This window comes from Cervus canadensis, chromosome 16 (assembly GCF_019320065.1).
Source record: "Cervus canadensis isolate Bull #8, Minnesota chromosome 16, ASM1932006v1, whole genome shotgun sequence".
Classification (NCBI taxonomy): domain Eukaryota; kingdom Metazoa; phylum Chordata; class Mammalia; order Artiodactyla; family Cervidae; genus Cervus; species Cervus canadensis.
In genome coordinates this window covers 39018449-39032617 of record NC_057401.1, presented here as the reverse complement: position 1 = coordinate 39032617, position 14169 = coordinate 39018449, and the positions used below count along the sequence as shown (strand labels likewise).

Below are 14169 nucleotides of genomic sequence, written 5' to 3'. Positions count from 1 at the left end.
CAAATGATTGCAAGAACATGTTGCTATAGGGAGACGCCACTTACAGAAGACATTGTGGGAATCAGGGAGTGGAGGGTGACGTGGAACCCCACAAGTTCTCCAGCAAGGAGGGAAAGATGGAGCAAAACAATGAAAAATCTATCCGGAAACTTGGACTCACACCACCATTTCCTCTTTTAGAAATTTTAACAATTTGACCCCAAAAGTTAGTATTTATATATTTAATATGTTTAAGTATATAAATATGTACATTTTAAATCTGTTTAAGTACAGAAGGAATTATCTGAATTGACCTCCACTTAAGCAGCTTTCAGGATTAGCTGATGCTCTCCTTTTCTCTATAAACTTTTTTGGCTGACGGTGAAAGCTGGTAGCTAGTCTTTCTTCTCCCAGGTTTGCCAGCACACTTCTCACAAATCTGTTTATACCAGTTGTACTTATTATAAGTATGCAATTTAATTAGTCATTATGTAAACTGATGAAACATGAGAAGAAGAGAAAGCTATTTTAGTGAACACTATTTTAAACCTTCCAAAGGATTGTATAAAGGCTAAAAATACATGCTGTTGAATTAGGCATGAATGAAAAAGCCATGACAGGTTGGGGAGCATCCCACAAATCTAGAAGGACTCTGTGTTCTGACTGCTCGGCCAATGTTTTTAAGTGTTTGCTCCAGTTTAAACTGAGTGACAGTGTGCACTATGGGTTTTCTTTTAAGGAAGGGAAACAATACCTAGCCCACGAAGTTGGGGGTTAGGATTTCCTTTTGAGAGCTGGACTACATTTATCCACATGAAATGGCTGAGATCTAAAATAAGTTCAGTCTTTTTGGATAGGCCCTGTGCTGTTCCAGGTCACTCTTGCTCAGTTTAAGCAGGTACTGACATTTAAAGAAAGAATGTGCCCATTGGAGGGGGATGGTCTTGGTGGTGATGGGGAAAGAGAGAAGGAGATGGGCCAGGGCTGTAAAAATAGAAAAGAAGTGACAGGCCAGTGTAGGGCACGGCCCATCTAGGGCTTGGGGAAGCATGTGCTCCGGCCTGAGGACACGGACTGTTCGGACCTGAGCCAGGTGTAGCTCTCCGATGGGTGCTTCAGGTTATCAAGGCCTGATGCCTTCGGATGCCTGGACCCTCCAGTTGACCCTCCTCATCCTTATTGCACCCTTACTAACACCCTGCTGCTTATAGTTTGGCTCCTTTAATTGGCACCTCCAGGTCTATATTGACACAAACATATTTGTGACCATTTTGGTCCTCATTGAAATTAATCTTCATTTCAGATTAGCTAAAAATATCTAAGTTAGGTTATTAGAATTCTTCTCCCCAAACAATGACTCTACACTTTATGTGCTGACAGAGTCCGGTTCTGTTTATGGGGAGTGATTTAGAACTAGACTCTTGACTATGATCAGTTGATTGAAAAATGATGATGGCTGCAGTTGGACAGTCAGCCAGAGCTTCCTGGAGCCTCTTGGGATCCGCTTGTGGCCAGCCTTAGTCCAGGCTGTTCTGTGGGACACTTTGGCCCTTTTGTCTTCTCAGGTAGTGCTAGTGGTAAAGAACCTGCGTGCCAGTGAAGGAGACTAAGAAAAGTGGGTTCAAGATCCCTGGATCAAGAAGATCCCCTGGAGGAGGGCACAGCAACCCACTCCACTCTCTTGCCTGGAGAATCCCCTGGACAGAGGAGCCTGGTGGGCTACAGTCCACGGGGGTCACAAAGAGTCAGGCCCGATTGAAGTGACTTACCTTGCACACTTGTGTAGACTCTTATCATTTAAGGGACTAGAATCGAATCGGAGCAGAACAAACATTTAGGTCACAACGAGTAATGAGAAATTTCTTCAAAAACTTCGTCACTGATGCATCTTGGAATTCGACTATTTATTTTAGGTATATAACTATATTTCCAGGCACAAACAGCACTTCCTCCCGCAGTTAGACATCTTAAGAAGTTTGGTGTGGTTTTAAAAACTTGCTCTGCAGAGCTTTCAGCCTGTACCCTGAGCTGTTATGTCGTAAGAAATGTCAGAGTCATGACCTAACACTCTGAATTAACCTGTGCAGTAAACGAAATGTCAGCAAGCGCCTGGCCCTCGGCGCAGGTTGCCAAGGTGGCTTTGGCACAGCCTGAAGTTTGTTCTGCATCATTCCTCACCCGTGCTTTTACAAAGAACATACACACGGCCCAGGGCTGGCGGGTGTGGTGATAATGCGGTTATGGCACCCAGGCCTCTCCTTTCCTCTGTGAGTGCAGAAAAGCACAGCGGGTGCAGTCCTGGGGGTCAGGGGCCATCAACAGTGATCCAGATAAGTGGATGAAGGCCAGGTCTCTCTTCCCTTTCGTCCATTGTAGTTGTTATGTGACAGGGAAGAGTATTCTGCAGCTGCTTAAAGCCTCTCAGCTCTGCCAGTGTGGATGTGAACTGAGAGCGTGTGGGAAGGGACCTGGAATCTTGGTAGCTATTTCCTCTATATGTTGAGACAGCTTTAGAAAAAGTGTTCTCCATTCAGGTAATGGAGACATCAGAAAGCCTGTCCCACCTGCTGCATCCTCTGATTTGCCAAATGCAAACCCTTCAGGTTGTTTTCCGAGGAAAATGTATTTACTATGCTATGCTGTGCTGAAGTTTCTTCAGTCATGGCTGACTCTTTGCCTCCCCATGAACTGTAGCCCACCAGGCTGCTCTGTCCATGGGATTCTCAGGCAAGAATATTGGAGTGGATTGCCATCCCCTCCTCCAGGGGATCTTCCAGACCCAGGGGTTGAACCTGGTCTCTTTTGTCTCCTGCATTGGCAGGCAGGTTCTTTACCAGTAGCAGCGTTATGCTAGTAAGATATAAAAAGCAGTTGACATGTCTCACTATCTTATATTGGGCCAATCTGGGAATTTACTTGAAGTATTTTAAAAAGATTTATTTTGAAATAATCTTGAATTTTTGGAAAGGATGTAAGAAAGTATAAAGCACCTCTGTCTTGCCTTCACCCGGATTTTCACTAGTGGTAAATGTTCTGCCACTATGCTTTGTCATTCCAAATCTCTCCCTTCCCTCCCCTACCCCTTCCAAATATATACTCATGTACATATATACACACAAATATTGCTATCTTTTTATGAACTATTTGAGAATAAGTACAGTCATCATGCTTTTGTACCCCTAAAAATTGAAGTGTGCACTTCTCAAGAGCAAGAACATTCACTCATAGAACCACAGTAGAATTATGAAAAGCAAGAACATTAACACAAACATAATACTATTATCCAATTTATAGACCTTATTCAAATTTATCCAGTTGTCTCAGAAATGCCCTTTATAGAAAAAACTTTTATTATTATTATTTTTAAGGCCCAGGATCCAATCCAGGATCACACAGTGCATTCAGCTTTCTGTTTCCTGAAGTCTCTGCTAGTCTAGAATGTTTTCTTAGGCCGTTTTTGTTTTTCATGAAAGTGACCATTTTAAAGGGTGTAGGTTCACTGTTCTAGTCACTGTCCCCCAAACTAGGTTTGCAGCTGCTTCCTTCTGATTAGAATGAGGTGGCCACTTTTGAGGTTTGGGGCCCCTGATGTGTTACAGCAGGGGGCTCTTGAGCCTGTCCACATGCTGGCTACCGTTGGCATCCATCACTTGGTTGTGTTGGTGACAGATAGCTTTCTCCACTGCCAAGTTACTCTTCTGCCCTTTGTACTCATGAGTAATTTGTGAGGATTCTGTAGGACCTTAGCAGAGCCCTGGTCCATGTCAGATGCTGTCCTCTGTACAGGGCCATTTCACGCATCTGTTTTTTCCTCCCCGCAGTGGTGATCATGTGTGCGAGTAGCGACACCATCCGGGGGATCATGCTGGCGGCACACAGGCACGGAATGACCAGCGGGGACTACGCCTTCTTCAACATTGAACTCTTCAACAGCTCCTTCTACGGTAACTCTGCCTCCGGCTTCCCCTCCTGCTGCTAGGCTGTCAAAAAGGGGTTGTGAGACAGGGCCAATAACTCATCTCAGTCGATACGATTTCCATTGATGATGTTGTTCAGTTGCTCAGTCATGTCCGACTCTTTGCGACCCCGTGGACTGCAGCACGCCAGACTTCCCTGTCCTTCACTATCTCCCGGAGTTTGCTCAAACTTGTGTCCATCGAGTCTGTGATGCCATCCCCAGCCATCTCATCCTCTGTTGTCCCCTTCTCCTCCTGCCTTCAATCTCTCCGAGCATCAGGATGTTTTCTGATGAGTTGGCTCTTTGCATCAGGTGGCCAAAGTACTGGAGCATCTGTCCTTTCAATGAGTATTCAGGGTTGATTTCCTTTCCATAGATAGGATTTTGGAAATTTGTGATTCTGAATACTCCCACTCCTCCTAAGTTCTCAAGCTTTTCTCCCCTGAGAATTCAGAGCAGAAAGATGTCACCACCTGTGAGGCCACAGGCCTAAATGATCATAAATCCAGGCCCTGAAGACTCCTCCCCATTGCATTTTCAACTTTGGGTTGCTACCATGGTGGACTGTTGGAATACTTTTATCGAGATTTGGATGGAATTTTTAGAAGCATGGAATAGACTAACACATCAACATAATAGAACATGCCAAAGTGTGTCACACATAGCATCCATATGGTTTCATAAAGCTTTTAAGTAATGTGATTGCATGTTTCTGTGGATATATTTATGCATGTTACACATATATTTGTAATGAACCATAATGTGAGACGAGAAGTAAAATAACCATTTCTGTAAACTGAGGTAAAATATTTTGAAAGTTGCTGCTCCTAACCCTTCCTCCTCCCAGATCGTTGTTGTTGTAGTTCATTCACTAAGTCTTGTCTGGCTCTTTGCGCCCCATGGACTACAGTATGCCAGTTTCCCTTCCAGATTACTCTTAAATTTCTCTTATAAAATGTTCAGGAGCCACTAACAGATATGATCCAAAGCATTTAATTCCTTAAAATGGGTCTGGAGAAGTCCCCAAGGTACCTGTGATGGAGGGTGTCTAAGTAAGTCATTAAGATCACAGGTACACAACATTTCCTCCTAAGTGTGGTTAGGACTCTCTCTGAAGTCAACAGTGTAAGGCTATGGAGCATTTTCTCAGGCTCCACACATACTGGCAGTTCCAGGGGAACTGTAAGTACGTATATCACAAATGGCATATTTACATGGAACTCCATTTCCCCGCTATTGCAGTTGAGGTATAGTTAGATGGGATCTAAACCTTAAAGCATGTGCCTCAGTTTCCTGCTTTGGTATTCTGGCTTACTTAAGCAATCAGTTCAGCTCAGTCGCTCACTCGTGTCTGACTCTTTGCGACCTCATGGACTGCAGCACACCAGGCCTCCCTGTCCATCACCAACTCCTGGAGTTTACTCAAACTCGTGTGCATTGAGTCGGTGATGCTATCCAACCCTCTCATCCTCTGTTGTCTCCTTCTCCTCTTGCATTCAATCTTTCCTAGCATCAAGGTCTTTTCAAATAAGTCAGTTCTTCAAATCAAGTGGGCAAAGTATTGGAGTTTCAGCTTTGGCATCAGTCCTTCCAATGAATATTCAGGACTGATTTCCTTTAGGATGGACTGGTTTGATCTCCTTGCAGTCCAAGGGACTCTCAAGAGTCTCCTCCAACACCACAGTTCAAAAACATCAGTTCTTCTTTGTTCAGCGTTCTTTATAGTCCAACTCTCACATTCATATATGACTACTGGAAAAACCATAGCTTTGACTAGATGGACCTTTGTTGGCAAAGCAATGTTTCTGCTTTTTAATATGCTGTCTAGGTTGGTCATACCTTTTCTTCCAAGGAGCAGGCACCTTTTCATTTCATGGCTGCAGTCACCATCTGCAGTGATTTTGGAGCCCAAAAAAGTAAAGTCTGTCACTGTTTCCCCATCTATTTGCCATGAAGTAACGGGCCCAGATGCCATGATCATAGTTTTCTGAATGTTGAGTTTTAAGCCAACTTTTCACTCTCCTCTTTTACTTCATCAAGAGGTTCTTTAGTTCTTTTTCACTTTCTGCCATAAGGGTGGTGTCATCTTCACATCTGAGGTTATTGATATTTCTCCCAGCAATCTTGATTCCAGCTTGTGCTTCATCCATCCCAGCATTTCTCATGATATAATCTGCATGTAAGTTAAATAAACAGGGTGACAATATACAGCCTTGATGTACTCCTTTCCCAATTTGGAATCAGTCTGTTGTTCCATGTCCAGTTCTAACTGTTGCTTCTTGATCTGAGTACAGATTTCTCAGGATGCAGGTCAGGTGGTCTGGTATTCCCATCTCTTTCAGAATTTTCCACAATTTATGGTGATTCACACAGTCAAAGGCTTTGGCATAGTCAATAAAGCAGAAGTAAATGTTTTTCTGTAACTCTTTTGCTTTCCCTATGATCCAATGGATGTTGGAAATTTGATCTCTGGTTCCTCTGCCTTTTCTAAATCCAGCTTGAACATCGGGAATTTCACAGTTCATGTATTGCTGAAGCCTGGCTTGAAGAATTTTGAGCATTACTTTGCTAGCTTGTGAGATGAATGCGCTTGTGTGGTAGTTTGAGCATTCTTTGGCATTGTCTTTCTTTGGGATTGGAATGAAAACTGACCTTTTCCAGTCCTGTGGCCACTGCTGAGTTTTCCAAATTTGCTGACATATTGAGTGCAGCACTTTCATAGCATCATCTTCCAGGATTTGAAATAGCTCAACTGGAATTCCGTCACCTCCACTAGCCTTGTTTGTAGTGATGCTTCCTAAGGCCCACTTGAATTCACATTCCAGGATGTCTGGCTCTAGGTAAGTGATCACACCATCATGATTATCTGGGTTGTGAAGATCTTTTTTGTATAGTTCCTCTGTGTATTCTTGCCACCTCTTCTTAACATCTTCTGCTTCTGTTAGGTCCATATCATTTCTGTCCTTTATTGTGCCCATCTTTGCATGAAATGTTCCCTTGATATCTCTAATTTTCTTGAAGAGATCTCTAGTCTTTCCCATTCTATTATATTCCTCTATTCCTTTGCATTGATCACTGAGGAAGGCTTTCTTATTTCTCCTTGCTATTCTTTGGAACTCTGCATTCAAATTTCTTAAGCAATAGATCATTGTGAATGAATGTAATAAATCACACTTCTCATGGGGATAAAGAAAAGTTGTTGAAGTAAAAGTAATTTTGTTCCCTGTAATGGATAAAACTGAAGGCTTGCGGCTTGCAGGATAAACACCCAGTTTTTCCCTCCTTGCTCTCATCATTGTCCTTTCCCCTCTCTTTACATAAGCAGAGTGGCAGTTTTACTTCTTGGCCCAAGATCAGAATGTAACTGCATTATTGATTACAGTTTTGAATTCATTGAGGTAGTGGTAGAGACTTGTGATAAATGAAAAAAAAACTGTTTGTGTTTAGCAGGTTGGCTACTATAAGCATAGAATTTGAAGACAGTGCATGAGAATGCAAGTACACAAAAAATTAGGTACTGGAATTCCTTTCATCTCTGGAGAAAGCTTGCATTACTTTTTCCTGCTCATTACAATACATGAGTAAAACTGAGATTTTGAGAAATATAGAAAAGTACAGGGAAAAAAAGAAATTGCTACCACTCTACTATCCAGATAAAAGTTCCCTGATAATATTTAGGTGTACAGCTTGTCTATTTCATTAAAATATGTATTTATTGAAGATATTTTTCAATAAAATGATTGCATTATATATAGTATAGTTACATAGCATTTTATAATGCTAATATGCCATCTTAATCAGTCGTTTAGTTTTTGGTGTCTATGTTGTTTCCAGCTTTTTATTATGAGAGCTATGTTATATTGAGTCGCCTTGCTGTGGGGACGCATTTGTGCACACACATGTGCTGTGCTATGCTTAGTCGCTCAGTCGTGTCCAGCTCTTTGTAAGCCTGTGGACTATAGCTCGCCAGGCTTCTCTGTCCATGGGAATTCTCCAGGCGAGGATACTGAAGTGGTTTGCCATGCCCTCTTCCAGGGGATCTTCCCATCCAAGAGATCGAACCCAGGTCTCCTGCATCGCAGGCAGATTCTTTACTGTCTGAGTCACCAGGAAGCCCAAAGATTCCGGAGTGGGTATCTTCCCGACCCAGGAATCGAACCAGGGTCTCCTGCATTGCACGTGGATTCTTTACCAGCTGAGTTACCAAGGAAGCCCATACACACACAGACATTCATATATATGTGTGTGTGCAATCTGTAAGACAAGCTTCTAGAAGCAGAGTTTCTGGGTCAAATGTTATATGTATTTACATTTTGATGGATACTGCCAACTTGTCCCTTTAAAAGGCTTGCCAATTTACACCTCTGCAACAACATATGAGAATGTATGTTTTCCTGCATTTCTGTCAATTCTGCATCATCTAACTTTTAAATTATTTTATTTATTAAAATTTATTTTTATGTATATAGCAAAGTTTTGCAGTTTTCTTTATTTGAATTTTGCATCATTCTTGCTGAGTTCATTCTTAGATATTTTATGTTTTCTGATTGTTGTTATGATCATGACCTCTTCCTATTACATTGTGTAGTTGTTACATAGAAACAGAAGTTTTACATATTAAACCTTCTGTTCTAACAGTTTTAAAAATCATTTTCAAATAATAGCAATAGCTAGCTGTCCATTTTGATAGTTGAATATTATTTTTCATTTTTTACTCCATTGACAATAGCCTCCAGAATAATTTTGTGTAACAATGGTGGTACTTAATTTTTGGTATCTTGTTAGAAGTAGATGTTAAAATACTCCTTGGTTTATTAAGTGTGGTTTTAAAAAATTGAAAGTGAGTTATGAATGTTATAAAATACATCTTACCTGTACTTTTAATAAATTTCCTAGTATTGAGCTATTATAATATTCTTGAAATTAAACATAGTCTATGTGATTTTTTTTTAGATGTATTGCTGATGTAAGTTTTTAGTATTTTATTTAGGATTTTTGAATCTATACTCATGAGATTGGACAGTTTTCTTGCCCTTAGGTGGTATTGCCCTATTTTAATAGGGCAATAGTACAGGCAGAAGATCCAGGGGATCTTCCCAACCCAGGGATCGAACCCAGGTTTCCTGCATTGCAGGCAGATTCTTTACTAGCTGAGTCATAAGAGAAGCCCAAGAATACGGAGTGGGTAGCCTATCCCTTCTCCAATGGATCTTCCCAACCCAAGAATTGAACTGGGGTTTCCTGCATTGCAGGTGGATTCTTTACCAACTGAGCTATCAAGGAAGCCCTATTTTAATATCAGGTTAATATTAGCTTTATAAAGTTAATTGGGACACTTTCCATTGTTTTTCTGCTCCAGAACAGTTTGTGTACCATAAAACTATTCCTTGAAAGATGGAAACAACTCAGCTTTGTGTCTGGACCTAACTTCTTTTTAGAGGTAATTTTTGGAAAATTAAAAAAACCTTTGAAATGATTTTAGATGTACAGAGAGCTTGCAAACATAACACAGAGAGTTCATGTATACCTTTTATTCAGATTTCTCTAGTTTAAACACGTTATATGACCATAGTGCACTTATCAAGATAAAACTAACATTGGTATAACACTAAGAACTAAACTACAGGCTTTATTTGAAATTTACCACTTTTCCTCCTAATATTCTTTTTCTGTTCCAGGATTTGGTCCACTGAGTTGTCTTCTTAATCTTCTCTAATCTGTGATAGTTCTTCAATCTTTCTTTGTTGTTTATGACCTAACACTTTGAATAAGTCTGTTATTTTGTAGAATGTCTCTCAATTTGAACTTATCTGGTGTTTTTACATGGTAAGTTGAGTTTATACATCTTTGGCCAGAATACTACAAAAGTAGTTTTTGTCCTCATTGTGTAATATCAGTGAATGAGAAGTCATATATATATATATATATATATGTGTAACTTATTTTTGGTGATTTTGGGACAACTTTTTTTTAACTTTTAAAAACTTTTTTAATATGGAAAATTAAAAACATACACAAAAGTGGAAGGAGTAGTAATAAATCCCCATGAATCCATCAATTAGCTTCAAGAATTATCGATACATGGCCAATCTCATCTCATCTATATCATTCTCTTTGGGACAAATTTTTTAAAATTTAAATTTGTTTTTAATTGGAGAGTAATTGCTTTACAAATATTGTGTCAGTTTCTGCCATATATCATCATGAGGGATTAAAGCTTATTTTTTCACTAGTTCAGTTTTTCTGCTTGAAAATTTAACTGCATGGAGTTATACAGTGTGCTCTGATACAATCTACAAAGTATCTTTGGTATTTCTTTCTTTTTTAAAAAATAGTCTTTATTATTGTTATTTTTTATTAAAAAAATTGGCTGCGCTGAGTCGTTGCAGTGCTTAGGCTTTCTCTAGTTGCAGCATGTGGAAGCTTCTCTCTAGTTGCGGCACTTGGGCTTCTTAAGTCACCGCTCGAGGGCTTAGTTGCTCTGAAGCATGTGGGATTTTAGTTCACCAAACAGGGATCGAACCTGTGTCCCAGCATTCAAAGGCTATCCTTGGTGTTTCTGATTATATCTCCTTGCTCTCCCCTTTTACAGCCTGGTTGCTTAGGCTTTGAGTTCAGCTGCCAATGTGCCTGAGAGACTGTGCCACAAACCAGCTCTTGGCAAATTGCTATCACCCTGCCCTTATCCTCAAGCCTTAGTTTCTTCTAATGATAATAATAGTGCTTATTTCATGGCATCAGGCAGAGTAATAAATGATGTGGTGTGTGTGAAATGCATAGGAAACTTCTTGGAACATGGTGAGTGTTTAGTAAATGTTAGTTATATTTACTATTAATTTCAATTTACACCAACAGTTACATATAGTACTTTAAAAATGATAATTAAAAAAAAATACATCTGTACATTTTCCTGTGGTGTAGTTTTATAGTTTGATTTAGGCCATACATTGTTCTGTTACCAAATTAATCAACTTTTGTCTAGTACCTTATAAGGACCTGGGTGCATTAGGAATTATATTTGTATACAAATAACCAAGACTCCTAATTATGGTAATTTAAACAAATATACAGATTTATGCTCTCATTTGTAAGAAGTCCAGAGATGGGCAGACCAGGGCAGAATGATGGTTCCATAAAGTCATCAGGGGTCTAAGCCTTTTCGGGTTTTTGGCTACCTCAGTCCTAGTGAATGGCATCCATCCTCAAGATGATGAGATTGTGGCTAGAATTCCAGGGATTATATCTTAATTCTAGGGAAGGCAGAAGGGGAACATGAGAGGCAAAAAGAGATCCTTTCAGTTGACTCAATTCTGTTGGAAGGGTTCTCCAGAAGCCCCACTCATTATTTTTTGGTTACATATCATTTGCTACCCCTCGTTGAAAGGGGGAGGCAGGAAATGTGTGCTTTTAGCCGGTCTCACTGGTACCCCCAGATCAATTCAGGAATCTGTTACTAAGGGAGATGGGAGCATAGATGTAGGGAGGCAACTGTCCATGTTTGTCACAGTCCCTGGAGCACCTTTCCTCCTCAGAGCAGAGGCAGCAAACAGGATCCTGTGGAAGGCACAGTGACCTCACCAAGGCTCTGCAGTCTGCGGCTAATAGAGGGCCTTCTCTGAGATTTTATGTCCTAGGAATCAGCGTTTCCCACATGCCACAAGGTAAATAATCTGCCTGCCAATCAGGAGACACAGGTTTGATCTCTCGGTCGGGAAGATCCCCTGGAGAAGGAAACGGCAACCCACTCCAGTATTCTTGCCTGGAGAATCCCATGGACAGAGGAGGCTGGTGGACTACAGTCCATGGGGTCTCAAAGAGTGGGACACGACTGAAGTGACCAAAACATCACCAACACATGTGTTCACGAAAAGTTATCCACCATCCTCCTCTGCCTGTGCTTCTTCACATGAAACTCTACACCACTGCTAGAAAAAGGCTCTATTTTAAATAATCTTTGAGATTTTTTTTTTGAGAAACATACTGATAGTGTGTCCATATTTACTGATTATCAGGTTGTCTTCGTGGGCACTCAAAAAAATTCTCAAGTCTGCCCCCAATTATATTGTTATAGGCTTTCTGGATTTATTATAAGGAATTCAAGTGATGGAGAATAAAACTGAAAGCATAGGTTTTTTAAAAATCTAGAGTGAAGTTGATATATATTGCTCTGTAGAGTTTTGGATAGCACTTGTTGGCATTTCCATTCCCTGGCATTATCTTGTCTGGATGTAAGTTCAGGTGGAAAGTCATTTGAGTGATCCTGTCTGGGTCTCTATTGTATTGTAGCACTTTTCCTGACTTCCTGAGAACTCAGAGCGTACTAGTTAAGGTGAAGATGGGAAGTATCCCAGGGCTGGTAATGCACTTAAATTACTTGACTCACTAACAGTAGGATGATGACAGAGAAACTGGGGAGGAATTGGATTTATGTTTTGCTATTAAAGTGATATGTTCCCAGGTGGTGCAGCGGTAAAGAATCCACCTGCCAATGCAGGAGATGCAAGAGATGCGGGTTCAATATCTGGGTCGGGAAGATCCCCTGGAATAGGAAATGGCAACCCACTCCACTATTCTTGCCTGGAAAATTCCATGGACAGAGGAGCCTGGTGGGCTAGTCCATGGGATCGCAAAGAGTCAGCCACGATGGAGCAACTGATCGTGACTGCATACATGTTGTAGACAGTTTGGAGTAATGAGAAAAGAGAATTCTCACACAGTCTTGTGGTTTGTGTGGCTCTTGAGGCAGAACTGACTATTGGAACAGCGGGAAAATCTGACACCTTTTGTGGGCTCTTAGCCAATTTTTATAGCCTCAAGGCAAAGAAAATTCCTGTTGGAAGGGTGGCATCAGGTGATTGGTTAGGATGCTATAGGGTGGGAAGGTTTACCTAGTATGGTGTCAGGGAGCTGGCTGGTTTTGACCAGCGTTCTCAGGGCAACGGTTCCTGTGGGGCTTGGTCTGTTTGGGGGATGACCTTGGTACAGGGCCTTGGCACAAGGCTTTATATCTGTGACCTTGGTACAGGGCTCCACGAATCTTTCAACTGTGACAGTTGTTAAACCACGTTTAAACATTTCCTTTTCTAATCCTTCTTCCTCTGTTCCTTTTTTTTTTTTAAAGCATTTTTGTTCTCCCACTTAATTTTCAGTTTTATTTATTTTAAAAAATAATTTAATTAACTTATTTTTGGCTGTGCTGGTCTCATTGCTATGTGGACTTTTCTCTAATTGTGGCAAGCAGAGGCAAGTACCGAGCTGCAGAGCTTGGGCTTCTCATTGCCATGGTGTCTCTTGTTGCAGAGCACAGGCTCTAGGGTGGGTGGGCTCAGTAGTTGTGGCTCCCCGGCTCTAGAACATAGGCTTAAGGGTTATGGCCCACAGGCTTGGCTGATCTGTGGCACATGGGATCTTCCCAGACAAGGCATCCAACCCGTGTCTCCTGCATTGGCAGGCAAATTCTATACCACTGAGCCACCAGGGAAGCCCTCCATTTGCGATTTTAAATCTTGAAACATCCTAAACTTCGATGAAGTGAAGAGGAGCAGGTACGGCACTGGTGTTTGGAGGCTGGGTTTGTGTTTGAATCCTGACTTCCCTTGGTGGCTCAGATGGTAAGGAGTCTGCCCACAGTGAACGATACCTGGGTTTGATCCCTGGGTTGGGAAGATCCCTGGGAGGAGGAAATGGCAACCCACTCCAGTACTCTTGCCTGGAAAATCCCATGGACAGAGGAGCCTGGCAGGCTACTGTCCATGGGGTTGCAAAGAGTCGGACACAACTGAGCAACTTCACTTTCTTTTCTGTGTATTAACCAAGTGACTTCAGGCATGTTTGAGCCTCAGTTTCCTCATCTGTAACATGGGGATCATACTTCAATATTCCTCATAGAGGATATATATATATATATTTTTTTTATGAGGATTAAAGAGTGAAATGCTCTAGGCAAAGCTGTTCACAATGGCTTTGCTCAGTAAGTGGTGCTGTTATCACTGATGGGAGGAACTGGACCAGCGAAGATCAAGGCAAGCATGTAACGTTTGGAGAGAGTGACTTAGGAAAGGAGGCTGATGCTTTTCTCTCACTTAAGTGGCTGCCAGCGGTCAGGAGCCACAGTGTTCTGCAGCCATCCTGGTTGTACTCCAGGCATCATTTCTTGAATGTGGTCTGTGATGTCTCAGCTTGTCGCTCAGCCCGCATTTACCAAAGGCTTACTGTGTGTCGAGTCTTTGGTA

At 41.4% G+C, this 14169-nt stretch overlaps 1 protein-coding gene across 2 annotated transcripts in view; it reads left to right on the top strand.

The window, feature by feature from the left end:
- The window catches only part of NPR3 (natriuretic peptide receptor 3), a 72157-nt gene that overhangs the window by 5447 nt on the left and 52541 nt on the right, over positions 1 to 14169 (top strand). For both annotated transcript variants that reach the window (XM_043488404.1, XM_043488405.1), the window contains exon 2: positions 3801 to 3923. In XM_043488404.1, coding sequence (XP_043344339.1) covers positions 3801 to 3923 — 123 coding nt within the window. The remainder of the gene's footprint in view (positions 1 to 3800; positions 3924 to 14169) is intronic.